We start from the raw sequence: 27,387 nt of genomic DNA, 5'->3' as shown, positions 1-27,387 counted from the left end.
TTAGTGACGACTACAGTGACATTCCCTATGATGAAGGTTATGTTGTTGCCAAGTTCAACAAACAGTTGAAAATTACACAGAAATCAGACAAAGCTGTGGACGATGAAGATCCCTATGAAGGTGTGCAATTGAAGTCATCAGATGTAGAATCAACTAACAGTAAAAAGAAAGGTAGGCCTCCCAGAAAAATATCATTTTGGCCTGGAACTAAGTTCCCACAACAATGTTAAAAAATTTAGTGTGAAAAATATTTATTTCTGTTAAAAAATTAGAATTACAAACATAATTCAGATTGTGTGGGCTAACATCTCTTTACAGCAGTATGGTCCAACTGTTTTTGGTTTAAGGGCCAGATGACACTTTCAAAATTAATTTTCGAGCAGAATGATATAATAATATTAAATTGTTATAATTATTATAACATTAAAATAAATATGACATATCAAACTATTTTGGCTTGTATATTTCAAACTCGAAGATACAAAGATAACAATCAGATGCACTTAACGAGAAAACTGAGTTGTGTGTTGGTTTACTGTACATTCAATATTCATTCAATCTGCGTAGTGTCAAGCTGCAGTGACGATTTCAATAAATCTTGTGGTAACTTGTTTCCGTGCTTAATTTTTCAGCAATTTAACGGTAGAAAATGCACATTCACATACGCTACCAAATGTGGATTGTAATTATTTTAAAAACAAAATTTTGCAAGTTTGGATGATGTTCTTTGTTAACTAGTCTCCAAATCTCAATGACCTGAAAATTTGTTATTGACATAAGAAAATTATTACTTTCTAGGTCACATAGTTCTATCTGCAGATTTGGATCTTCATCAGTTGGATATGCATCCATAAAGTTGTTGAACGGAAGAAATTTAGGTTATAGTCAATCAAAATCAGAAAACCTTGTAGAAAATTCCTTCTGAATCTCTGTCACATATTCAGCAAACAGAGAAAAATCAGCGTCTTCACACTCTAGCTGCATCGTAGTGCAGCATTTCAAATGTTTCCTGTCATTTTTAGAAATATCCTCTTTAAAGGTTATTCGATTTTTCCTGAACGAAATGATGTGACTCATAAACTCTCTGATGTCCTGTTTCTTACCATCAAGTCTCAAATTAATAATGTTCAGATATCGTGTAAGGTTAGTCAGAGAAACTAATACGCACAACCACTCAGTGTTTTTGCAAACTTTGTTCGTAATTAAAAGTTTCAGTTTTCATATGTTCTTGTAAAAATTGAGGTAACTCCTGCAATCAATCAATCAATCAATCAATCAATCAATCAATCAATCAATCAATCAATCAATCAATCAATCAATCAATCAATCAATCAATCAATCAATCAATCAATCAATAATGTATCCAGCTGTTTGCTGACAACATAAAATCCACTATAATCCACTGTAGTCTTTTCAGTTCTTGTTTTTCATGAGAAATGAGGGGTATTTTGATCGGTGTTCATTATAAATGCCAGGTAACTCCTTCCTGGCGTTAAAAAAAACTAGTTTAATTTTTTTCCGGCAGTAAACCAACATATTTCAGAATAGAGGTAAACGTCAGTATACATAGCAATCAAATCTTCTAAGAATTGTACCAGTTTCCAGTGACTGTGTTCGAAGGTCCAATTTAATATTGAATGCGAGCCAGATCTGGCCTGTGGACCGCCAGTTGGACCACACTGCTTTACAGGATATAAAATAAATTGTGTGGGATTAAAAAAACCTTTTTATACTTTACAAAATATTTAAAGTAATTTTATTTTGTAGCTCATTCAAGAATTTTTATATAGCCATTTCGTATTGTAGAAAGAACAGCATATATATATAATTTATTTGGATATAATACAGATATTCTTATAGCAAATTGCGTATAAAATTTTTGTCCTCCCATTACATTCAAACTAACAATCTAACCCATTTTATAGGGAAAAAGCTGGAACGTGCGAAGACATCTGAAATGGCGCAGAGAAAATCTCGCCATACTGAACTAAGTGACTCTTTGTCTGAGACTAAATCTGTACCATCTGCCCCTTCAGATAGACTTACCACCACAACTACCACAACATCCTCAGATTCTCACTCTCAACTCTCACTAGCAACACCATCTCCATTACCCGTAGTTAGTAACCAGGAAACTGCAATAAACAGTATCTTCATCGATGTGCCCAAACCTCCTCCAAGTCCAGCGATCAGTAGAGTTCAGAGGACGACAGTATCAACAGCAGTTGGACCATCGCCTCCTAGAGAGATTCCAACACCTCCTAGAGAGATTTCAACACAAGTAGAAAATACAAGTCCAGTTGAGCTAAATGCAACGTCGATGAGCATTCAGTCTGCCATAGAAACTCAGACAGAAAAACCTATTATAGAAACAAATTCTCAGCCTTCCAGTAAACCTAAAATGGTAACATCTACTGGCACTTCACCTCCACCGCAAAGTATTTCAACTCAGGTAAGGATTCAAATGGTCATGATATCTATTCTCACAATATAAGTACTATGTAATGTAAACATTAATTCTTCTTCTGAAAAGTTTCTTCTCTGCTTTTGATGTTATTAACACAACCATTTTTAATCAGGTGTCCTGTAAGTGGTATAAATCTTCTTTAAAGCATGTCTTTTTAAATACAATCAATTTACCAGTAATATCTTTATGGTTGTAGATTATACAATGTTTCTCATTCACTTATGAAAGTACAGCTGATAATTGAATTACTGCAGACCAGATAGTCAAAACATACAATAATTTTCAATTTAATGAGATTGACTATCTGCTTCCCTTATTTGACATAAGTACGTCAATTACAGAAATAAGTGCATACTTTTAATATGGATGAGAAATATTACACACTGAATACCACTGCGTGCTTAGTCACAAATTCGTGAACATTTTAAGTTCCAGTATTATGATTGCCTGAATTTTGTTAAGTGCTAGCAATGAATTCTGTACCGGTAGGTGTTCTTTTTATATTAAAAAATCACATGTGAAACGAATTTCATCTGTTTGTACTGTCATTCCTTTATGAATCTGAATAGATCTTCACAGAGAAGTGAAATGTACTTACAACTAAAGTTATGGGTAAAGAGAGTTATAAACATAAGCTATCATGAACAATACAAAATAACTCATGTCTTCAGTATATTTATCATTAGTCCACTATCAACTATCAATCTATATTAGTCCCAGTGGCGGCTGATTGGCTGAGGCAAGTGAGGCTGGGCCTCAGCCACTTTGCTTCCTTAAACTCTAAATTTTAGTGTTTTTTTTAGTCGTATATAACATATTATATTAGTTATTTGAATGAAGCATATAGAGTTGTAGAAATAGAAAACTTTGAGATGTATATAGACCTGTCTTGCAGTAAAATTTGTTCCTAAGGCCCGAAATGTTCTGACCAGGTCTGGCTTCTGCATTTCGTATGTTTTCACGGGTTTTAAGGTTGCATTTGGAAAGCTGAAACTGAGGCACATTTCTTGCGGCCTCGTGGCTTAGCAGGTATTTGCCCACCCATCAGCCATCACTTCTCCCATTCAGAACCCGGTCTTTTGTTAATGCCGGTCTCCAGGGTGGGATGGGGGTGAGAATCAGTGGTGAATTGTCATGTGGTCCAGTGTGGTTATGTTTTTCGGGAAAATAGAAATCGAAAGAGATACCGGTAATAGTGATGATAATAAAATTGTAATAAGTTCATTGTTATCCTTTTCGAGAGGAAATAATATTGAAAGAAGGGAAATTTTTAATTAAAACAGACCTACGCCATCACTGACAATTTTTCAGAAAGATAATCTTAAAATGCGAGCTTTCAAAGCATCCTGGTGAGAGCAACCTAAATGAATCTTTGGTAATCTAGTGCGAAATAAACTTTTCTGTTCCTGTTCGTTGTGTTTGTAAAAAATAAAAAAAATATAATAAATAAATAAAAGAGAGAGAGAGAGAGAGAGAGAGAGAGAGAGAGAGAGAGAGAGAGAGAGAGAGAGAGAGAGAGAGAGAGAACAATGTGGCCTACTGACTTCAGGGGAATTTCAACACATACTTCTTCACCTGAGCATTATATGTATTGCTTTATAAAAATTAAACAGTTACTGAAACAAACTCACAGCATAGCAACTTATTTAGTAAGTGACATGTTATTTTTCATTAATAATAATAATAATAATAATAATAATAATAATAATAATAATAATAATAATAATAATAATAATAATAATAATAATAATAAAGTATCATCAATAATAAACATTTTGTGTAGGAGGTAGCCTGCTTAAACTAGTTATATCATATCTCACCGAGGATTTCAGTCACCGGCCACTACTGATTAGTCCAATAATCAGTTATTATAAGTGTTAAGTTTGTTTTGATGTTGAAAATTACTTAAAATGTTTTCATACCTATACATTTATTCTCGTAAGTTGAGCATGGTTAACTGAATACAACAGTGTATCAAAATTAAATCTATTAACTATCACTACTACAGAATCAAGACACACAATCTAAAAATATAAAATGACATTCCTTATATTTATACTATAATTACAATTGATATATTTATATTACATATATAAATATACATGTTACATAAAAACCGCATGATTCTTCGTTTGATATTGAAAGGATTGGTATGAAAAGTTTCCCATTGTATGCAATATATTGATAACGAAAATAATTATACAATATGATCGAATAAATTTAACGGAGAATTTAATAAAAATAAATCTTTCAAACGATAAGCCACAGTTTAATAAAAAAATAAAAGAAATTCCTTACTCAAATACAAGTTTATGAGTTCATAGAATTCTCATCTTCTGTATTTCATCTTGGAAGCTCACTGCAGTTAAAGTAGTCTTATTAAAGAGACAATGGCAAGTCGTAATTAACTTAGATTGTTACTGAATTTTTAAATTTTAAAACTGTAAGAAATTTCGAATGAATATATGAACAGCCCTTAATGTTCTTAGAACCGAAATTTATCCATAATGAATATGTTTAAAGTAATTTTATTATTTTTTATGTTAATTTAAAAAGAGGTACAAATAATTTTACATAATCTATTTTTCTGCAGGATATTTACAGATTCTGAACATTGATTTTTAAAATCGCATGTCAATTGTATGTAATTCTACAATTATTACACATTTTGTTATAATTAATATTTCTTCAGTATATGGCACATTTTCCTGATACCATTTCCGAAAAATTCACAATATTGTCACATTTCGAACTCAATGTTCATTTACAATATGCATTAAATAGACTATACCGGTACCATTTTGTATAAGAATACATAATCTCAATCCAACTTATGCATGTTCAATGTAGCGAACAAAACAAAGGTTTCTTTCCTTTCATGGGCACAAAATAGCTACCGGTATATAAGAATTATTTTTAATTTAGAAAATAACGAATAAAGTTGTATGTTCGTACAATATTTATTTTCTTTTATACCTACATTCATATGTTTATCTTGCTTTTTAGTTTCTCAATTTAGCACAATTTTCTTGCTCTCTTTCTTCCTTCCCCCCCTTCTCCACCCCATTACTTATACATATGACTTTCCTCAAAGGAAAACTTTATCGGAGAAACAGTAAGATATTACAGATGTTTATAGATCATATCTTTTATTTTTTTACTAATGGCGGGTGGGTACTTGACTGTTCGTCATATGAAGCCAATTATGTAGACTAATTCGCCGAAAAGAGCCGTTGACCAGAATGCACCACAGAAAGCTCGTCTATGCTACACTCACGATGAAATAATGATGGGAATTTGTTGGGATGCCACAAGGGAACCAGAGCTCCTGAAGAAAACCCTTGTGTTACCGGTACTTGCCCAATACAAGTTATAAATCAGGGGTTGACAGGTCTCAAACCTTGGTCCACTGGATTGTAAGTCCAATGCTCTAGTCACTAGGCCACGTGGCGGTACTCGTATCTTTAATGTAGTATTTTATTTACTCATCATAACCATCATCTTTATCACGACCAACATGACCACCACCAGCACCACCAGTGCTAAAACTGACACTTCGCTGTGCCTAGACCTATTTAGTTAAAAAAATGTTATGTTTTATTTAGCGACGCTCGCAACTGCAGAGGTTATATCAGCATCGCTGAATGTGCCGGAATTTTGTTCCGCAGGAGTTCTTTTACATTGCAGTAAATCTACCGACATGAGCCTGTCGCATTTAAGCACACTTAAATGCCATCGACCTTGGGCATAGAAGGCCAGCATTATACCAACTCGCCAACCAGGTCGACCCTATTTAGTTTCTTTTGAGAATTTTTCATTATTTAGTAAGATTACCCACCATGGTTACCCCTATTCCCTCCCTTTAATAACATTTTAATTGAATAATTTCAATGGAAAAGTTGTTCTGGGGCTGGGTATCGAACCTGGGACCTTTGACTGAGAGTTGTATGAATGAAGGGCTGTCTGAACGCCTAAAGGTGCATCTACATGGTTCAACTTTTCTTTCAAGCAATGAATGCAAGATTGATATTTAATATTCATTAATATATTTACGTAGTGAAGATGACGTTTAAAATGTCGCACCATGAAGCACAAAAATCTTCATGCATCTTCATGCATCTTAATTGAGCATGCGTTTTAAACTTTGTTCTTTTTAAACTAGATTTTTTTCAATATTCTTCTCAGATTGCATGCATATGTACATGGAAAACTGAAGGAAGGAACCTCTCCATCGCACAACCATATACTAGCAACTTATGCCAGCTGGTTGCACTTGGTCAGAAATTGAACATCCATGGGCGTATCTACACGGTTCAACTTTTCTTTCAACTTTACACATTCAAGCAATGCATGCAAGATTGATACATACATACATACATACATACATACATACATACATAGTGAAGATGACGTTCAAAACGGCACACCATGTAGACACAAAATCTTCATGCATCTTAATTGAACGTGCATTTTGAACTTTATTCTTTAAATATTATTCCCAGATTGCATTTGTACACGCATGGAAAATTGAAGAGTGTAGATGCAGCTTATTATTTATTTGAGGTTATGTTGTAATGGCTTTATCTTCAAGAAATTATTCGTGGAATGATATTGATGAGAAGAATCCTGCACACATCGCTGATTTTTTCACTATAAATTTTATTTACATGGGCCCAGAATAGAGTTAGAATTATAACAAAAAAAAAAAAAAACTATGCGACACTGTGTTATCACTGCTAAGTAAGAAGTAAACTTAAAACTATTCATTATGTTACTGTTATATGCTTCTAGAGAGATAATATTACCGGGATGTCATTTCAGTTTTTGCTTGGGGAGAGGGGATATGATTTTTAGGCAAAACCTTATAGAATATCGTGTGGTGTAGTCCCTTCCTATTTTTCCATACAGTAAACTGGGATGAACTTGACCATAAAGAAATTAAACCATGATATCAGATGCACTGAATATATTTTTAAAGTTCATTATTTTTCTCCATTCTTAAGGAGAGCAATTTTTTATTATTTTAAATCTCAAATAACACTGATATCATATATATATATTTTTTTTTGTTTTATGCTGAAGTTTACCTCACTTCACAGTATATTTCCAGTTTCCACACATTGGTCTAGTTTTAACTTCTTATCCTACTTATACGATAAGTAGATAATTTATAGGCACTTGCTATCAATAAGACATAGATGTGAACAAAAGAGCACGCACAATTATTATTGAAAAAAAAAAACATTAATTTTAATTAACAAACAAATTTTGAACATTTCAACATGAATTCATCTGACATGTGAGGATTGTTCAGAAACAGTAAACTATATCCTCGATTTCAATTTACGTTAAATAAAAATTGCAAATACTGAAGCCACAATCCTCGACTAAATCACATGAACATACATAGAGCATCTTCCTATTTGAGTTTACTGAAAAATTTTAAGCATTCACTCTCAGGTCAATTCACTGAGAATAGAAGGCAACATGTTATTAGCCAAATTTTTCTAACATATGTACAGGCCTATGTGTGTTTTGCATATGCCACATGAATTTCATTCTGATTGGATGAATTTTATAGCTACATTAATAAGTTCTTTGAAATTACGTTTTACTCGTAACTCAAAACATTGGTTTTTAATGTACTTTTTCTAAAAAATTATCATAAGCAGAAGTGTGGCTATTTTTGCACACGTGTTAGGAGCCATATGCTACAATGTGAGGAACAGAGAATCTCATACCTTCATTACCATCATATAAAAGAAATTATTTCTAATGTTCAACATTTCCAAGTGAAAAAAATTCAGAATATTCAATATGCAGTATAAGTAAGTCTTAAGACGTATCAATATACTTGTTCGCTACTTGTTGTAATACAGTACAATAAGCATCTGTGCAAAATTTGAATCAAATTAGACTTGTAGTTTCTGAGAAAAGGAACACTGAAGACTGCAAAATGTGTTTTTGAGAAAAACAGTGATAAAGATAAGATTTATTATTGTTGCTTATGTAGTCTAACATACTTCAAAGCATGCCATTTAAAGGGCGTAAATGATAACATTAATAAACTAGATATATTCCAATTCACATTTAAGATGGGCAGGGTATGTTGATGTATGAGTGAACCCAGAAATGCATATAGTGTGTTAGTTGGAAGACCTGAGGGGAAAAGACCTTTGGGGAGGCCGAGACTTAGATGAGAGGATAATATTAAAATGAATTTAAGGGTGGTAGGATATGATGGTAGGGACTGGGTTAATCTTGCTCAGGATAGGGACTGATGGAGGGCTTATGTGAGGGCAGCAATGAAACTCCGGGTTCTTTAAAAGCCATTTGTAACTAAATACATATTCAGATTCAGAAAAATGCAGCAAGTTTAATTGAATTAAAATTGAAGTCATTTTTGGTCGTTTCAATCTCCAAATTTTCCTTATACATATTTCAGAATCCATTAGCCAGATTATTTTAGGCATGTTGACCGCATATTTAACTTCGATATCACGCCGTAAAATGTAATCTATTCTTTATGAACCATCGATTAAAAGTACTTCATTCCACAGCATTACAGTGACCAGATCAACATGTTCAAAAGCAGGACATTTGAAGGGAAAAAAAGCAGGACATTAAAAAAAAAAGCCTGACAACACATTAAATTCCTTTTCATTCACTGAGAACAATGAAAACAGTAGGCAAACACAGTACCAAAGCTACCCTTTGTTATTAATCTTACAATTTCATTGTTCATACTTCTGTGAAGAGGAAATGTTTTTCAGTAGCTTTGGGGATTTCAATAAATAGGATGAAATTCTTTACATGTAAAATGCTTCAATTATATTGTACCAGCACTGTTACAATGTCCTTTACTCCTTCTACTGACAGTCTGTTCCTTTTATCTGACCATTGGATGTTGATTAGTGAAAATATCCCTTCAACAATGGCATTTTGTACAATTATTAAAAAAGAACAATTAACATATACTGGTACAGCAAACTTTGGAAACACTTAACATTCACAACCTGTTCAAAAAATATACGCCACTGAAAATCTATAGTTTCCAAGAAAAATACTTCAGTTTGCTTCAAAACAAATTCTTTTAGAGCACAGAATTCATAAAATGCACATTTGTTATATAACGACAGAAACACATACTTTTGACCTCAGATTTTATCTTATATACGTATTGTATTTCAATATTTTGTACATTATGTTGTTGAAAGGCAGAAAGCCGGACATTTTGGTTTTATCGTAAAAAAAACTGGCCGGACGACCACAAAATACTAAAAAGCAGGACATGTCCGGCGAAATCCGGAAGTCTGGTCAGCCTACACAGCATAGTTTCTCATTTATAAATACTGTACTTAGAAGAGAGTGCGCGCTTACAATGACAGTCCAAACTAAATATGTGATTTGTAATATGTATTGTTATTTAGATTTTATGACATATCCCTCTCAGGATTATTACCAGTAGTGCGTAAATATATACAACTACAACGTTAACGTATTTTTTCATGAGGTTTATAGCAACATCAAAAGAATTCAACATCGTATTTTTCAACCGCAGTGGTATTCAATGTATATAGCAATCTACAACTAAAAATAAATAACAAGGAAAGAATTAACAAAACGTTAACAGATTCCCTCCATTATCCTACAAACTTTCCAAAGTGTATCTTAACTCAGAATCTGGGTATCACTTAACAAAGCTAGAGAGGTACAGGCACCTGGTTTCTGTATTAACAGACGTACGAAGTACCTCAGAAACTGCTCAGCATGTCAGGGCGAAGTGATGCTGCCGTGTCACCAGTCAGTAGGCAGGGTGATTCTTACGGGGAACAGGATGAAGTGTATAAACCAACGCAAAGGCTCAAACGTGCCATGTCATTGCATATGGGCACTCAGACAGCTGACGATTCCTGGAGTGGAATTCCTCACTATGTCTACCGCTCACACAGTCGACAGTCACTCATGAGTGATACTCAGGTATGGCTTACTAACACGCTACGCTATTTGATTCTATTTTCTTCGAGATAAAGTGTTGCATCTTCAATTGCATTAAATGTCAACCAAAGTGTTTAACTTAATAAAATTCTCTATTTGTTAAATTCACTGTAGTAACTGAAATAAGTGCTCTAATTAAATAACATACACTTTAACTTCATTTATTTGCGACAGGTATTCTGGAAGATCATTGAATATGATATTTTTTTTACATTGTTGTCAATATTTATAACATACAAAACAAAAAGATAATTAATTAATTTCATATATTCAACTATTAATTAGGCAATATATTAATCAGTACAGTAAAACCTCGCTAATCCGAAATAATTGGGGGGAATAAGTTTAACGAAATTCCGGATTAACTGAAATAACCTAAAAGAACAGTAGAAAGTGCATTAAAACTCCGTTTATAGCAACAAAACACGTTTATTATGGTGTATTTAAAGAGCATAGGCCCAAATATACTATACAGTACCTACAGTAAAACGTAAAGCAATATATTTTAAACCTTTGTTTGTGTAATCGATAATATTTGTTTCTATAGTTTAATTACTTTAATGCAAACTTGATGGATTTTCGTTATTTTCAATACTATAGGTGTAATATTGTAATTATTGTAATTCTATAGTTCTAATGTATAAAAGTAAGTCTTAAAACAAGGTTCTTTAATTTTTCCAAACTCATCGGTTTTTTTTTTTTGCCTGTCTGGATTAAGCAAAGTCCGGCTTATAGGGGTCCGGATTAACGAGGTTTTACTGTATTTGACTATTTTAGTTCTCTTATTACATCAAATTATTGAATTGCAATATGTAATTTTTACATTATAGTAAAAAATGTGTTTTACCGGTAAGTGCCGAACAAAAAATATCATACACTAAGTGACTGTCAGTGTGAGTGTGCGCAATATGAAGAAAAAAGAGAAGGGAGAGGGGAAGGAAAATGAAAACCAACATAAAATAATCTGGAATACAGGTAGAAGTTGTTACAAATAAACAGTCCATATAAAACGTCACATTACATTGTGTGTGTGCGTGCATATGTATGTGAGTGTATGCGCAAAAATGCGGAACCAGTTTGGATGCACAAATGTACCTTAAAATAAGAAGGGAATGAAATTATAGTTAACATCTTTTTTACATGTATTTTTACAAAATGCTGAATGAACTTGAGAGATACGAAAATGTGATCTACTAAGGTAATAGTGTGATCTGATTTGAATTCTGAATGAGAATTAAAAGTAATTAAATTGTGAGCTGCAATACTGTGAACAGTTAGAATAAATTTTATCATAGATACCATAATTCAGACTTTGCATAACTTACTATAAATGACTTGAACAAAGTTGTTTTTTTATTTTTTTCATATATTACCAGTACCAGTACTTCAAAATGATATAGTGACAGATGGTAAAATGATGTAGCAATTCTTTACATGAAAATATTCACTATTTATGGTATACACTTACTCTACTTTACCACAGTATATTATTTAATGAAATATGACAATTAAGAAGTATGATGCAACATTCTACACGTAATTTTATTATCTATTCTTGCTGGAAGACACACAAAATACATATGCATAACTGTATCCAAGACTGCTGATGTTGCTGATATGTGATTAATGACGTAAATATTGGAATTCTCGGAAGTTTTGCTAATTTACAAATACCTTGATCAAAATCTTATATTTTGAAAATAAAATACAATTTATGCAACAGACTTAACTTGTCCATGATAATACGATAATGAATACAAAGAAAATCGTTCATAATAAATAATAATACTTAATTTAACTATGAAATGTTATTACAGTCATTGTGCAGAGCGTGTGAATAAAATCCTTCAATATGTCTTACGATTTACTATCCTTTCCCTACTTTCCAGATCAATATCTTCCACTATATCGTACTGTATGTACTTTTTATCTTTCACGATCTACTACAACTTTAATATAAGAAATCTGAGGTTCTAATATAATATCTAAATTTCATAAAATTCAAAGATGAAAAACTAGGGCTACTTAAAAAATTAGCAGGAGAAACTTATTAAGTTAAAATTGTTACTGAATAATTTGTCACAATGTCTAGTAGTGTGTGAGTAACAAAAATAGTAATAAAATGATTGATTAAAATTTTAGTAAAACTAAATTTAGAATTAAGTAGATTAGGGAAACTATATGCTTCCAGATGGAAAATTGCTTATTATTATTATTATTATTATTATTATTATTATTATTATTATTATTATTACTGGTGCTACTTGTAGAGTTATACTGTGCAGGTAGTTATAAGTTGTTGTCAACAAAGTAAATGTACCATATTTTGAAGACAATGAATTTAAGAGATACTGTATTAAAAATATTTCATTTGAATTCCTGTTTACAGCCTTATTTTTGTGGATAAATATTCAATTTCTACTGCTTCATATCAGAGAGATGGAAAACTATGCATGAAGTTTGATACCCATATCATTGTTCTGGAATTTTCTACTGACAGTCTTTCTTTGTGAACAAAAATAGGCAGGATAGGAAATAGAGAATTATTCACGACAATCCTCTGTAGTTTTGTACTAACATCTCAAATGTTTAGAAATATCTTTACTTGAAGAAGCTTCATCATCTTCAGTGTTTTAATACTGGAGTCAAAATTGAAGGCAGCATTGTGTTGACGAAAGTCCTATTCTAAATTATCATGCAATCAAGGCTTCATTTCCAATATGGTCTAGACTTGTTACTCGTATTTATCTATGTTCAGACACTGAAATATACAATACATGGCAAGGCATTCGAGAATGGTGATGAAATCATTACTGTACTGAGTGGTAATTGTAAAAAATTATGTGATACTAGTCTCGATGGATAGACATACTAGTACTTTTGTAGAAACAAAACTGATGTTCTATGGAAAATTACAGTTTTTTTTTTAAATTTTATTCGACACTGAAATATAGAAATTCCGTTTTAATTTTTACACTAATAAGTATGAGGAAGACTTTAAAATGAAGTCTTTGCCAGAAAGAAAATAAGTGAAAAGTAGAATATGATGAAAGAAGTGTTCTGCAGAATTCCAAACATAGAGGGTGCTATTCATAGACATTTCGCAGCATGCGCTATGAGCATACTAAGCTAGCCCCGGCTATCCACTGGTTACTTGTACAGAATTCAAATCATATCCTATCGCTAACACTGGTTTATGAATACGAAAAACGCTGATCATCCACCGGAAGCCCACGCTAAAAATGTCTATGAATGCGGCCCAGAGTAATTAAATAAGGGGGGAAAAAAATGAAATTATGGAAATCAAATGTATACCTGTAACACAATATTTAATGAGATTATTTGTTACACAACACTAAAAATAATAATAAAAACTATATACATGTATATAAAATAAAATAGAAAGTACCTACTTACTCTTCTAACTAATGGTTAGACAGTTCCTCAGCTTTAGAATCAGGGGCGTATGCAAGGGGGGGGGTTACCGGGTTTGAATCCCCCCTCCTCTTGAACTTAAACAAAAATAACCTATTTACATTTGAGTATTTTTTTGTCCATTATCGTTTTCCCCACTGTTTTCACTGTCAGAGTAACAAAATCTACATCGACATAATGCAGAGTCCTCCTACCCCTCCTTCAATATAATCCCTGTGTTTGGTGTTGTGGTACGTTCGAATTATAATTTATTATAGTGAGACCTACAGCCTAGTATGGACCTTGTAATAAAATGAAACTGACACAATATAAATTTAACTTGTTGTGAAACATATTAAAATGGTTGTTTTGACAATTCTACAGTGCAGATGTTAAATAATGTGCACTGTCGATTTTAAACTAATTTTAATAGCAGTATTCACCTGTTCATGAGTTTGAGTTCTGACTTCATTGTAAAATGTTCGTTTAATATTTTATGCTTTTGACAGTTCATATTTTTAATATAAATACCGGTAACATAATAATGTTAATAAATATACCGTAACATAATAATAATAATAATAATAATAATAATAATAATAATAATAATAACAATAATAACAATAACAATAATAACAATAATAATAATAATAATAATAATAATAATAATAATAATAATAATAATATACAACATTTAAAATACAGATAATGTAAATTATGAATAATTTTAATATTGACCCCTCCCCTTGACAAAATTCTGCGTACGCCACTGTTTGGAATAAAGTAATTGAAGCATAGACGCAAATTAATTTGGCATATTTTGTTGAAATTAAGAATACATAGGAGCGAACACTAATACCGATATATTTAAAGTGGCACAGAAATATCATTGTATTAAATATTTTAGCTAAATATTAAAAAAAATTGTAAAAATTATTGTTTTTAGGAGTTATTAATAACTGGTATTGCAAAGAATATATTTAGGAATGAACAATTACATATTACTCATACTATTAATATTAAATTAGTGTTGATTTATGGTAAGTATAAGCTACAATTTAAAAAAAATATATATAATAGCAAATCTTTCGATGTATACATATTTAAAACTCAGCAACTTATCACAAGAAAGTCTGGCTATATTAACCATACTTTTCGATTCTGTTGCAGAGTCTGCCATTATCACCATCAAGAGACGCAAGTCCAATTCGATTTGGAGGCAGATATCTTGACGAGGACTTGCTTATGTTCGGAGAACGCAACCATCTTGGTTCGTATTTCGGTGGACCCTCCAGTGATCTCAGAAGAGATGACTTCCAAGAGGGAAAGCATCGATTACTTTTGGATCATAAACGACCTTCAGACCCATCTAGGGGACATGCAGATTTACACCATAATGAACAATGGGACAGCAGAAGAACGTCCTTCCCAGCAGAGTCTTCTGGATACAATAACCATTTAAGGGTGTGGCATGATACACATATATATGTGGAAAGTTTGCTTCCACTGTATATATGTTGAGGCATGTTTCACCAGTGCCTAAGTTATTTCTTTAATTGAGCGTATAATCATGGGCCAATTGCCATAATGTTATCATAAGGAAGTAGTATTCATAATATTAAGTTAAGAAAATAAGGTGTGGTTTTCAGATGTGTGACAACGACAAAATTATTTTGTACATTATAATATTGCAGTATTCCTATTTCTGTTCTTAGGCTGAGCGGTATGGACGTCGCCACAGTGTTGGCAGCCGTGCTGGTTCACAACCACCAGAAAGTCAACATGGATTGAACCGTGCTGACTATTTTGCTTTAGAAGATTTAGTACAAAGGCGGCGAACAGAAGCAATGAAAACTCAGGGTCTTGAATTAGTCCGACTTCTCAGGGTAAGTACCAGTGGCGGCTGGTGATTTGAAAATATGGTGGTGCACAATGGATATCGAAGAGGAGTTAAACATACTTTACTTTAAAGTTTAAAACCGTGTATACCTGAGGGTGTATACATATAAAGCTAATTTATATGCAATTAATAAGTAAAATGACTAAATACAAGCATACCTATTTATACAGAAAGTCCAAAAGTGGAAGAGGTCGTGGGCGGAGCTCTCTATATTGTGATATACCCTCACGAAAAACATTTGAGCACAGAATCGTTATCAGAATGCTACCAAGTACCAAGTGCAACATTTTCGTTCATAAAATTCAAATGTAGCTTTCGTAGGCTGTCGGGAGATAGCAGCACTTATTGTCAGAACGACAACTCTTAGAACTTTAAAGCAGAATACAAGCTCCTTTATGTATTGTGACATTTGTGTGCACGTAGATTGAGAAAGTAATATGCGAAATATGCGACTGTCCATTGCACAAGCCGAATGAATACATATTTCATGCTTATTACTTCGGACAAATGTCTAGTTGAAACAGATACTTTCCCAGTGAATTTAGTTCCTTCTGCACTGACGTTGGTGTCCATGTCAGGAAGTGCGACAAACCGTTCTCAATGAGGAAAGCAGTAGACCACGCCTCTAACCCCCCCTGTCCCCGCACTAGCCGAACATCTCTATAAACTACCTTCCCTAGGTTTTCACTGTCTTTGCAAACCAAGAGGCTCGGAGGCTCCTGCAGACGTACAAAACAAGACGCCAGCTGCAGATAGTCATGAATGAAAATTGTAAAATAAAATTACATTTTTAATAGTAACAAAGCCGTGAGATTAGGAACATTACTGGGGGGTGTACAAACCTGCAACCCCCTTGAGAAGCCGCCACTGGTAAGTACTTCACTATCAAAGCAAACTCTCCCTTAAAAAGGAAGGAATGATTTAAGCTCAAGTCTCTTCTGTCTTGGGATGGAAGAGGGGAGAAGAATCAACTTGAATTCTTCCGTTATTGATGAAATAATATATGATATTTACTTCTACAACTCTTATTCGGTTATGGTTCGCCACCACATCTCTGTATTCAAGCTCCCCATCTAATTACAATTTCAAATACAAATTTCGCTTATTTTACTTTTACTGCTCGTACTACTATAATACATACTCACTACTGACTACCTACCTTGAAATATTTCCCACGTTTCCAATGATCGCCTCAACACTTCTTTAGTCTATTTACATTGAAGTACTTCCTCCCCTCCTATCCTTTAAAATTTCCCTGATTATACATTATCCTTTGCGAGCACTTCCTAAATTAGTACTGGTAACCTTTCACTTCCATCTCCTGTTTACAAACACTTTCAATTTCCCCTTGTCACCTCCCTTATCATTATTACTTATTCATTTCAGAAGATTGATAAATGAGCAACTTACTAGTGTTATATTATTGTTTGAATAATTTCAAGGAATAATTTCTTGTCAACCCATTTGAGTTGTGTGGATGTAAAGGAGAAAATCTGACGGTGTCGTGTATAGTTCCTGGGGTAGCTCAGTCGGAAGAGCATTTGTGCACTAAGCAAAGGGTCCCGGGATCGATATTCGGCCCCGGAACAATTTTTCCTTGAAATTATTCAAACCTGCTTTACAGGGAGCTACTACCTGAAAATCAGATTTGCTTACTATTATTGTTTGTACACTAAAATACGAGTACATACTCTCTATTGACTGTCTACCCTTCTACCTAGAAATATTTTCCAACTTTCCAATGATTGCCTCAACACTTCTTTAGTCTATTTACATCCTTTAAAATTTCCCTGAATTGTACACTATTCTTTACAAACATTACCTTAACCTTTCACTTCCACCTCCAATTTACAATCACTTCCAATTCCTGCTGTCAACTGCCTTATCATCTGTTACTTCACTCGTTACTAAATCACTTATCCATTTATTCACTATGTACTCCGATCACTTTTCTTTAGTCATTATTATCGTTTGCGCACTATAATACATACTCTCTACTGCCTATCTATCCTTCTAACTTGAAATCTTTCACGTCTTTCCAATGATCATCTCAACATTTCTTTTGTATATTTACACTGAAGTACTTCCTTCCAGGGGCGTATTTTGCGGGCTACCGGCGGTAGCCCAAGGAAATTACAAAAGAAAAAGTTTATAATATAACATAATGTAATAATTTTGTATTATTAGTTTTACCATAGTAATTAAAATTAAAGTAATTGTTAGATATATTTTGTGTAATAATAGGGTCAGCGGTAGCCCAAACCCTTTAACCAGTATACGCCCCTGCTTCCTCCCCTTTTATCATTTAAAATTTTCCTGACTGTACACTATCCTTTGCGAGCACTTCCTATATTAGTAACCTTTCACTCCGATCTCCTATGTACAATCACTTCCAATTCCCCCTGTAACTCTCTTATCATCTATTACTTCTCTGGTCACTAATTCACTTATTTATTTTTTCACTTTATCCTCCGATTACTCTTTGTTAATCACTATTATTGATTGTACACTTTCTTAGTGTTTCTATGTCTTTTGCCACTCTTTTATCACTTCCCCCCCTTAAGCATAAATTTCTAGGCTTAGTTTGTGGTCCCTTATTTCCTCCTTTCCTCCTCTTACAAGTATTTCCTCTATGCCAAAAAGTAAAAGTTTTTCCTCTACTTAGCTTCCCAGAATTTTAATTTCCTCTTCATTTGTTGCATTTCTTCCCTCTTTCTGCTGAATTCCTCGACCTCCTTTTTCAACTCCTTCATTGTATTCCCCATTGTTATGACCTCACTATATTGCCTTCTTATCAACGGAGCTTCACGCATACATCTGTCTTGAACGCTAACTGCTGTAGAACTTGACGAAATGATATATAAAATATAAATCTAATCTTTGTCTTTAGGTGAAAAGATAGATGAGCAAAATAAATAATACTCATTATAGTCCCTACAAATGACTTGAATCCATTTGACTGCTGAGAATAGGAAGTGAGAGATGAATTAAACCTTGGAAATGTCTTGTGTTCTTCAGAAACCCCTGGACTTTTAAGATCTGAATAACTGAAATTTGGTTTCCTTGATGTATCTTCTAAAATTTTTATACATCTTGATCACACATTTTTAACACTTTGCATCACTTAGAAATATGGTTATAATGACAACTTTGTGTTAAAATGAAAAACTAAATTGTAAACTACTGTACCTAGTTGACTAGTTTCTACTTTGTATCAGCCATCTTCAGAACTAGTCTAGGTTTTGAACATGGCTGACACGAAGTCGAAACTAGTCTACTAGGTAATTTACAACTTAATTTGTCATTTTAACACATGAAAGTTGTCATTACAACCATATTCATAGGTAGAATATTTATATTTTCAAGGTACCGGTACCATTTATGACTTAATATGCTTCTTGGAAAGAAAATTATATTCAACATAATGTTATGTTTAAAACACTATTAGTGTATCATCGCCAAATAAGTAAAATTACACTTTTTAAAATGCACCAATAATAAAAATTCTTCTATGTTTATTAAAATAATCAAACCCAACACACTATACCTATTGTACAGTTAAAAGCAACTTCAAGGAATTAAACAATAATAAATTTAATTTGGTATTTCTTCAATGACACTGCAAATACGGTACTTCAATACCAGTGCCGTCATGGCAATTATTTTCTTAGCCATACACCACACCCCTTGTTTTCTCCCTTGAAATATATTTAACTCTCCTCTATCTCTCCGACTGTCATTAATGTTTTTTTTTTTAATATTAAATATTAAAATATTAAATATTTTCATTTTAATTTTAATATTTAATATTAAAGAAGAAGGAAAGAAATTGTTTTGCTTTACATTTTAATTGTACAACAAGCTTGACTTAAAGAACACACCATGTAGCACCACTGTAGATGCACACTTGTCTCGATGAATCTTTGAGTATGTATTTGCAGCACTTCTTGTTTCTCAACCATTATTTTATATAATTCTGGATTCCAGTGCTGCACAGGTGGACAATTTTTGTTTATGAACATCAAACAAAATACATTAGGAACAGCAAGAGATGATCTAAGATCTGTACAGATTGCGTACAAAACTTAAGCACCCATATGCCGTATGGCTCCATACAGACAGAGTTTTCTTTTCCCCATACGATTAATTAAAAAAAATTGTAGGTTCCCATACGATGTATGGTCTCGTATGGCCTCCATGACAGCACTGTTCACTACCAAATATTTCACAACTGAGTGAAATAAAATACACAATTTGAATGGCAAATAAAGATTTCTTTAGTCCTGAAATCCAAATCATATATTTTAGATCTATAACATTCTCTTATTTCTTGCACTGAAACTTCAAACGGAAAATAAATTTATATTTCGACATTAAATAAATAGGAAAAACAGAATGAGTTCGAAACTAGTAATTCAGCTTTTACTCATCAATCATCAACGAAATAGTCCAATCAGAATCTTTTTATCCCAGATAATTCACCATTGCTTCCTCCATCATCAAAAGCTATCACTTTTACTTTAAATTTTTTTAGAATATTCTCAATTCCCGTTAATATTTATTTTCATACTAACAAATATAATTTAATTAAGTACCGATCTTTGTTCCGAATTTCATGTCTTTGAATTCTGATACTGTTAACTTTCATAACAGTATGGTATTTATTTTGTAAGAGGTTTTGAACCTGAATGTTTATTTCTGATTTTTTTACAGTTACTAAGTACTGACAGATATGCTAACAAAAAAGATTATAGAAACAAGAAGCGTTTTAAAAGAAATCATTGTGCAATATTGTCAGGTTAGAGTAAGATTAACAAAGGTTGTCGTTTTTTGGGGACAGTCTACACTGTAATTAGCCTTTGTTATACGCACTGATTAATTGTGTTCTGTTTATGGTCTCTCTATTAAAATTCTTTCCTTCTTTCTTGATATGTAGGAAGCTGAACAGCACAACTTCACAGCTGAAGATCTGCAGGTGGCAATGAATCATTGTGGAGACAAGAGTCCTATTGAATGGTTGAAAGACAACTGGCGCAATATGATAGACACTGTAGTGACATTGGCAACTAACTATGGTCATGAACGAAAAGAGAACAATATTGGCACTATTTCCGTTACTGAAGCACGTGATGCTTTACGCTTGCACAAAGGAAATGTATGGGCAGCTGTTACTGAATGTGTTGAACAACGACAGAAAAAGGTACATGTCTGAAATTTATATGAGATTTTAGACTTTCACGGTGACTGTGATTAGAATTAGGCTTTTGGGGCTTTTAGAACCTGTAAGTAGTTTCGAAACGTTGTAAATGTCAAGTCCCAGGAAACGGTGGAATCCCCAAAAGCCTAATTCTGTTACTGAACTTTGTTCGTTTAATAGATGTTAGAATTCATTTTTTTTCAGTTTCTTGCAGTATCCAATAATGAACAAAGCTTTCAGTAAATGTTTGACATACCAAATAATTTATCATATAGCCGACACATATTACTGTAAGGAAAGGCCTCCTAGAAAATTATATAACAAACCTAACATTTAAAATTAAATTTAAATCGAACAGAAAATTCTGTAGCATTGTAAATTACTTAAAAATGAAAGTATTTATTGCACTTCGCAATCTTGTTGAAAGACATTACAATGAATAACAATGTACAGTATAAATGAAATCATCTTGGAATGCCGTAAACTCCTAAAGCACCTAGGACATCAAAACAAGTGAATAGCTTTCCAGTGGATACCTTTACATGTTGGACTGTTTGACAATGAAATGGCAGCTCAACTTGCCAATTAAGGCACTAAAACCCAAACAATAATCCACTCCAAATCAAACCTCTGTAGGAAGAGTGAAGAAATCAAGAAAGCATTTCAAATGGAAAACACGCAAGAAAATATTACAGCTACCACAGGGAAGTCATGGGAAAAAAATTGATGAACTATCAATGGAAGTAAAATATAAAGGCCGCAAGGAGGCTGTAGCAAAATGATTACCTGGCTCACCATCTATACAGGAAAGGCACATACCACTCCAACAGATGATGTGTTTTGTGCAACAACCCTGACAAAATCATGGACAAACAACACCTTCTGTTCTGCCCGGCTTTAAACCCAACTGCACAACAGACTGAGGATCTTGTTAGCTTGTACTGGGAAGCTAGAGAGAAAATTACTTAATTGTCAATTCTAGTCACTGGAAAATAAAAAAATAATAAAAAAATAAATTAATAGATAAATATTGGTGTTTCGAATGAAACATCTCTCCTCTTTATTAGAGAATGCTTGTATCTAGAAGAACTTCAACATCCAAGTAGGTGGTACAGAAACTATAAACTGAAAATTTGGAAAATCAGAGATATCTCAGTTGACAGTTGACAGTTCCCGCAGTAACATGACTTATGAATCTCCCACCTGGCGAAAGTCATATTTTCTTATCTGCCATAACGTCCCTTCATGTGAGTTGAAACATTTTCATAGCAGGGCACAAAATTATGTTTACGCAGAGTTATTGCACAAGGAAGTCTTATTTTAGTGCATTTTTCTATATATACCTTAAAATCACAGTTTTAAATTTCTTTATACAAAATATTACCGATACCTAGCTAAGAATATCATGTTACATAAATTGAAATAGAACAGTGACTGAGTACCGTAGCAGCAACTAAATTTGAAGAGGCAGAAGGTCTTTTTTGAGTTTTCTGGAGAAATACTTTCTGTATGAAACATCGTTTGTCTGCTCTGGTTTCAGAGTAGCATAACTGATATATTTATCCTATTTATCCTAATCAAACTGAAGTATTCATTCCAAACTGTTCTATCAACAAATTAAACTCCAAATGCTTAGGATTTCTTTCTTTCTGAATAGTTACTACATTATTCCCTGACAAATAGAATCCTGAATTGATTGTAAATGACATGGGATGGGGTAGGTGGAGAGTCGTTTATGAAGTAACAGTATGATTAAATTTGTCATAGAGGTCGACAGCTTCAATCAAGCTAAGAACCGGTTAACTTTAGCATAAACAAAACGCACTAGAAGTGCTATGTGCTATATTCCATATATAGCTAATCTGTTACCAGTGAGTCAGTGACCAAACGCTAGGCTCTATTTATTACTATGTTATAGTAGATTGATTCAATAAGTTTGTTGTTCATTCATCTCTACTTAACTCTGGGAATGTCTGCTTACAATTTTTATTCCTATAGATTCTCAAACATTATGTTGGATCTGCCAACATATTTATAACATACTTCTTATTTTATACCTCTAGGATGGTACAGATAGCTTACGTATTTTAAGTTAAATGCACAAAATGGAAGACATTAAAAGAAAAATGCATTACTGGTATGTATAAAAAAAAAAAAAAAAAAAAAATCAATCCTAACTCCCAGCATACATAGTTAAATAAAAGTGGAGGAGTAAATCCTTAAAGCGTATATAATACCTGCAAAAGTTTCATTAAGTTGCATAGAATAATTTTTTGGTAGATAGTTCACGAAATTAGCAAATTTAACATTAGTGGCATAGGTCATTCATACTTCTCTTAAGTGAAATTCTGAACGTCGAAATTAGAACAAAATGTCACTATTATAAGCTATGGCCAGTGGTGAATACTCCAGGCAAGGCTCTGCAATCCGGAAATTTTATATAATAAATAAATAAACAGTATGATTCCAAAACTCGCTCAGTTCATTTGGACATTTTTATGATTTACACATATAGCTATTACATGATTATGTTCGAGACCTCTATCATTATATTTTAAGTTTGTTTCTTCCAAAACAACGCCAATCCTTGTCTACAAGTTTGTGTTATTGTGCATGTTACTTGAAAACTCACTCAGTCCGTTGACCGGTGAATAAAAAAACTAGCGCAGTTCTTTTATAAAAATGGACTGAACGCGTTTTGGGAACATATTCTTCAACTGCTGAATACTAAATAAATGCATTACACACAGTCTGTACGTTATTAAGGGGTTAAGTACAGCTTACAGGAGTAAAATTTTGGAAATGTTGAACATTTTTTTTCCTCCATTACTTTATCTTGTACAATAATGAAAATTAGCATGTGTAAAACACTGTCCTTCTGCTATAGGATAAAAATATTTTTACGATTTAATAAAAATGATTTTTTTAATTCAAAATGGTGACAGTTCACTGTGCAGTGATGAAGCATTTCTCTCATAAGTAATTGATTAACTAGTGGACTTACTCGTGTTAATTATGTAAGTCTGTGCGGCTCTGAGGATGGTGTGATGAAGCACCGAAACAGCTGTAAGCCACACAGACATACATAATTAACACGAGTAAGTCCGCTAGTTAATCAATTACTTATATTCAAGTGTTAAAAGTAGTGTACGCAAGATTCAAAAAGGATTTCTCTCATAACTCAAAAACTATCCAACATTATGTGACGAAATTTTTTGTGTGTATTTATGCATGTCATATCTACAATATGATGCAAAATCACTTCTCTGCCTTTGATAGATTATCTGATAAAAAATAAATTCATTTTTAAAATGGTCAAATATCAGTATTTTCTTCTAACGCAAAATAAACAAAATATTATTTATTGAGGAATGTAGTTGAAAGAACATGATATTATAAACATGAGTTTCAGCAATGAAATAAAAGAGAGAGAATATGAAATAGTTAAAGAGTTATGAGGGAAACGCTTCATCATTGCACAGTGAACTGCACCAATTTTCATTATTGTACAAGATACAGTAATGGAGAAAAAAAATGTTGAATATTTCCAAAAATTTTACTGCTGTAAGCTGTACCTAACCCTTTAAGCCAGATTGGTGAATGATAACCACATCAGCAATGTTGTATATTATCTTTTTTCATTCCATCCCTAACACAATCCACAACATATTTCTCTGAAGTTAGACAGTTGACTAGATCCACCATTGGCCATGATTTTCATAAAATAAATCTGTTTCAATCAATTGTTACAGTATGCAGACTTGCTGTCCCGTGGGAACTTCACGAGGGAGGACATCGTTACAGTTCTAACAGCTAATCATGGTAACATAGAAGCTGCCTATCTTGAGCTCAGTAAAACTCAACTGAAACCATTCCTTATGAGAATCTGGGGGCCTCCAAATGGAACAGAAAATGAAAGTGGAAATGTTAGTACAGAGAACATTGAGTTGAACACTGATGGCATACCAGATACGTCTTCCCGAAAACATCATGATGAAGAAGGTAAATGCTAAATTGCGACTGTAGTTACTTTTGCATTATTGATATTAATATCTATACTTGAAATCAATAACTCACTTACTTTGATGTCTGTCCTATACAGATGACAATGTGTCAGTAACAGACTTCGTAGATGCACATTCTGATACGGAATCTGATGAGGCAATTATAGACAACAAAAAAGCGGTGAGTGAGAACTCTGAATCAATCCTTCCAGACGAGCCTACTACAACTTTGGAGACTGCTGTAGAGTCTGTTAGTACTGCAAGTTTACAGGAAAACAGTGTTCAAACTGACAGTGTCACACTGGAGCAATCAGAAAGTCAGGTACGTGACGAAAAAACAGCAAGAGATAAAGATCGGGACATTCCTGTTAAATCTCCTGAGGTAGAGGAAGGAGTAATGTCTAAGGAACAAGCATTCCAACTGCTGCTAAATGTGCTGACTGGCAACTATCCAGACATTCCTCAAGCAAAAGCATTCAAAGACTCGATAATCGCTGCATTCGGCACTCCATCTCCTATTCCAACTGCAAACAACAATGAAACACAACAATCTAGTTCAACTCCACAACAGGAAACATCAGTTGCATCTGAAGAAGAAGTACGTGGCACAACAGATTCAGAATCAGTGTATGAAGACGATTTTTTATCTGATAACAATTTAGACAGCAGAAAATCTGCCGAACCAAGAAGCCCCATAGGAAGTGCCACAATACATGAAGCAGTTCATCAAGAATCACATGACCATATACACGGAGAAAATGTTTCAAGTTCCAGCGAAGATCAAAGCAGCAATATTAATCACTCTCATTTAACAGTAGGGCAAAAGGATTCTGAAGAGAAGGTTGCCATAATAACAGATAATATAGATGCTCTGGAAACCGAAAATTTGGATGTCACCCTCAGTCCAATCAAAACAGATCCACAGCCCACTCCGAATTCTGCACATGAAATCAGTAATGGCGATGCTCAATTACAAGAAGAAACTGTTGTGTCACAACAAAATAAACCATCAAATAATGACGAACACGAATCTTCACAGAATAAAGCACACACAACACCTTCATTTCAGGAACATTGCGCAGATGAAGAAGATGATGATTATGAGGAATACGTAACAAATGATGAAATGGATGAAGAAGATTACGAAGAAGAAGATGAAGAGAATGAAGAAATAAAACTCATCATGGGAAACATAATTTCGGTTAGCGAATCACCAAAATGTTCTACTGGCGTTGAAAATATTTTAAATCTTCAAGATAAGAAGCCAGAAAATAATTTAAATCTGAAGAAAGAGAGAGTAATTTTAGCTCATAATTCAGCATCATCTGCAGAACATACAGATTCCATTAATTTACCAGTTGAAGTAATGACAGATGAAAATTCAAATTCACAGATAGATATAAAAGTTACTCCTTCCTCCACCACGTTGTCTGTTGAGGCTCTTACGATTGGAAAAGTTCCAATCCCCCCCAAACGTAGAGCAGCAAAAGGAATTAAAAAACCGCCAGTTTCTTCCACATCCGAATCTTCAAATGGCATCCCAGCTACAGAACTGACATCGACACCAAAATCAGATGTTCTCCAGACAACGAGCAGTGGTAAAAATTCACCTGCAGTGTTACGAGAAAATACAGATACTGCTATTAAAGATGTGCAGCCAATAGCATTGCAACCCTCTGAAAACGAAAATACAGAAAAACAAGATGAAGTTCCTACGACAGATGTGTCTATCAAGATCTCAGATCAATTTCAATTTGAGGTGAGCCTTAATGTAAGAAACAGAACAAAACCCCAAACCAGCAGTTCACACAACAGAACTTGAGTGGAAATATGGACAGAGAGAGACGTTGATATTTCAAACCCTCCTGAAAATATTTCACAACACTTGTACTTCACGAATTTTCTACTGCTGCATTTCCTGCATGATTTTAAATCCATATAGTTTAATTATAAAAACATAGTTATCAAATCAGCCCCATGTGTTAGAAATTCTGTGTGACTATTAGTTTTTAAATCTATAAGTAAGGAGAATTCAATGTAACCTAGTGTAGTTTCTTGGTGTTTCAATTGTGCTGTGAAATGGAAATTGTTCATTTCGTCACATTACTGAAACAATTAAAAGCCCATCACCATCAAACCAAACTAAAATCCTATAAATCCTAATCAAGTTTACCATAAAGTAGGAATGCCGTGTGTTGTAGAGTTCCTTTCGTACCTTTTAAATGTGAATGTTGAATGACATACAATATAAGATATATTATGATCATAGCTTAACAAAAATATTTTTCTCCTAAATTGAACACAAATCCCAAGAACTGAGAAATGATAAAATAAAGGAGTCTTAATGCAAGTACAGCCGTTTCTGAAGTCTTTTGGCCTGTATCTTTTATGTCACTTCATCTTAAGT

At 33.3% G+C, this 27,387-nt stretch overlaps 1 protein-coding gene across 3 annotated transcripts in view; it reads left to right on the top strand.

The window, feature by feature from the left end:
- LUBEL (Linear Ubiquitin E3 ligase) overlaps nucleotides 1-27,387 on the top strand; it is a 284,647-nt gene that overhangs the window by 241,696 nt on the left and 15,564 nt on the right. For 2 of the 3 annotated variants that reach the window (XM_069842059.1, XM_069842058.1), the window contains exons 9-16: nucleotides 1-171; nucleotides 1,926-2,452; nucleotides 10,208-10,447; nucleotides 15,050-15,343; nucleotides 15,595-15,765; nucleotides 20,716-20,979; nucleotides 24,729-24,978; nucleotides 25,079-26,739. The exon at nucleotides 1-171 is cut by the window's left edge and continues 1,219 nt beyond it. In XM_069842059.1, coding sequence (XP_069698160.1) covers nucleotides 1-171; nucleotides 1,926-2,452; nucleotides 10,208-10,447; nucleotides 15,050-15,343; nucleotides 15,595-15,765; nucleotides 20,716-20,979; nucleotides 24,729-24,978; nucleotides 25,079-26,739 — 3,578 coding nt within the window. The remainder of the gene's footprint in view (nucleotides 172-1,925; nucleotides 2,453-10,207; nucleotides 10,448-15,049; nucleotides 15,344-15,594; nucleotides 15,766-20,715; nucleotides 20,980-24,728; nucleotides 24,979-25,078; nucleotides 26,740-27,387) is intronic. The other variant, XM_069842060.1, reaches the window with a different exon arrangement.

The sequence above is a fragment of the Periplaneta americana genome, chromosome 12 (genome assembly GCF_040183065.1).
Source record: "Periplaneta americana isolate PAMFEO1 chromosome 12, P.americana_PAMFEO1_priV1, whole genome shotgun sequence".
Classification (NCBI taxonomy): Eukaryota; Metazoa; Arthropoda; class Insecta; order Blattodea; family Blattidae; genus Periplaneta; species Periplaneta americana.
The sequence above is the reverse complement of the archived record's forward strand: the minus strand, read 5'-3'. Positions and strand labels throughout refer to the sequence as shown.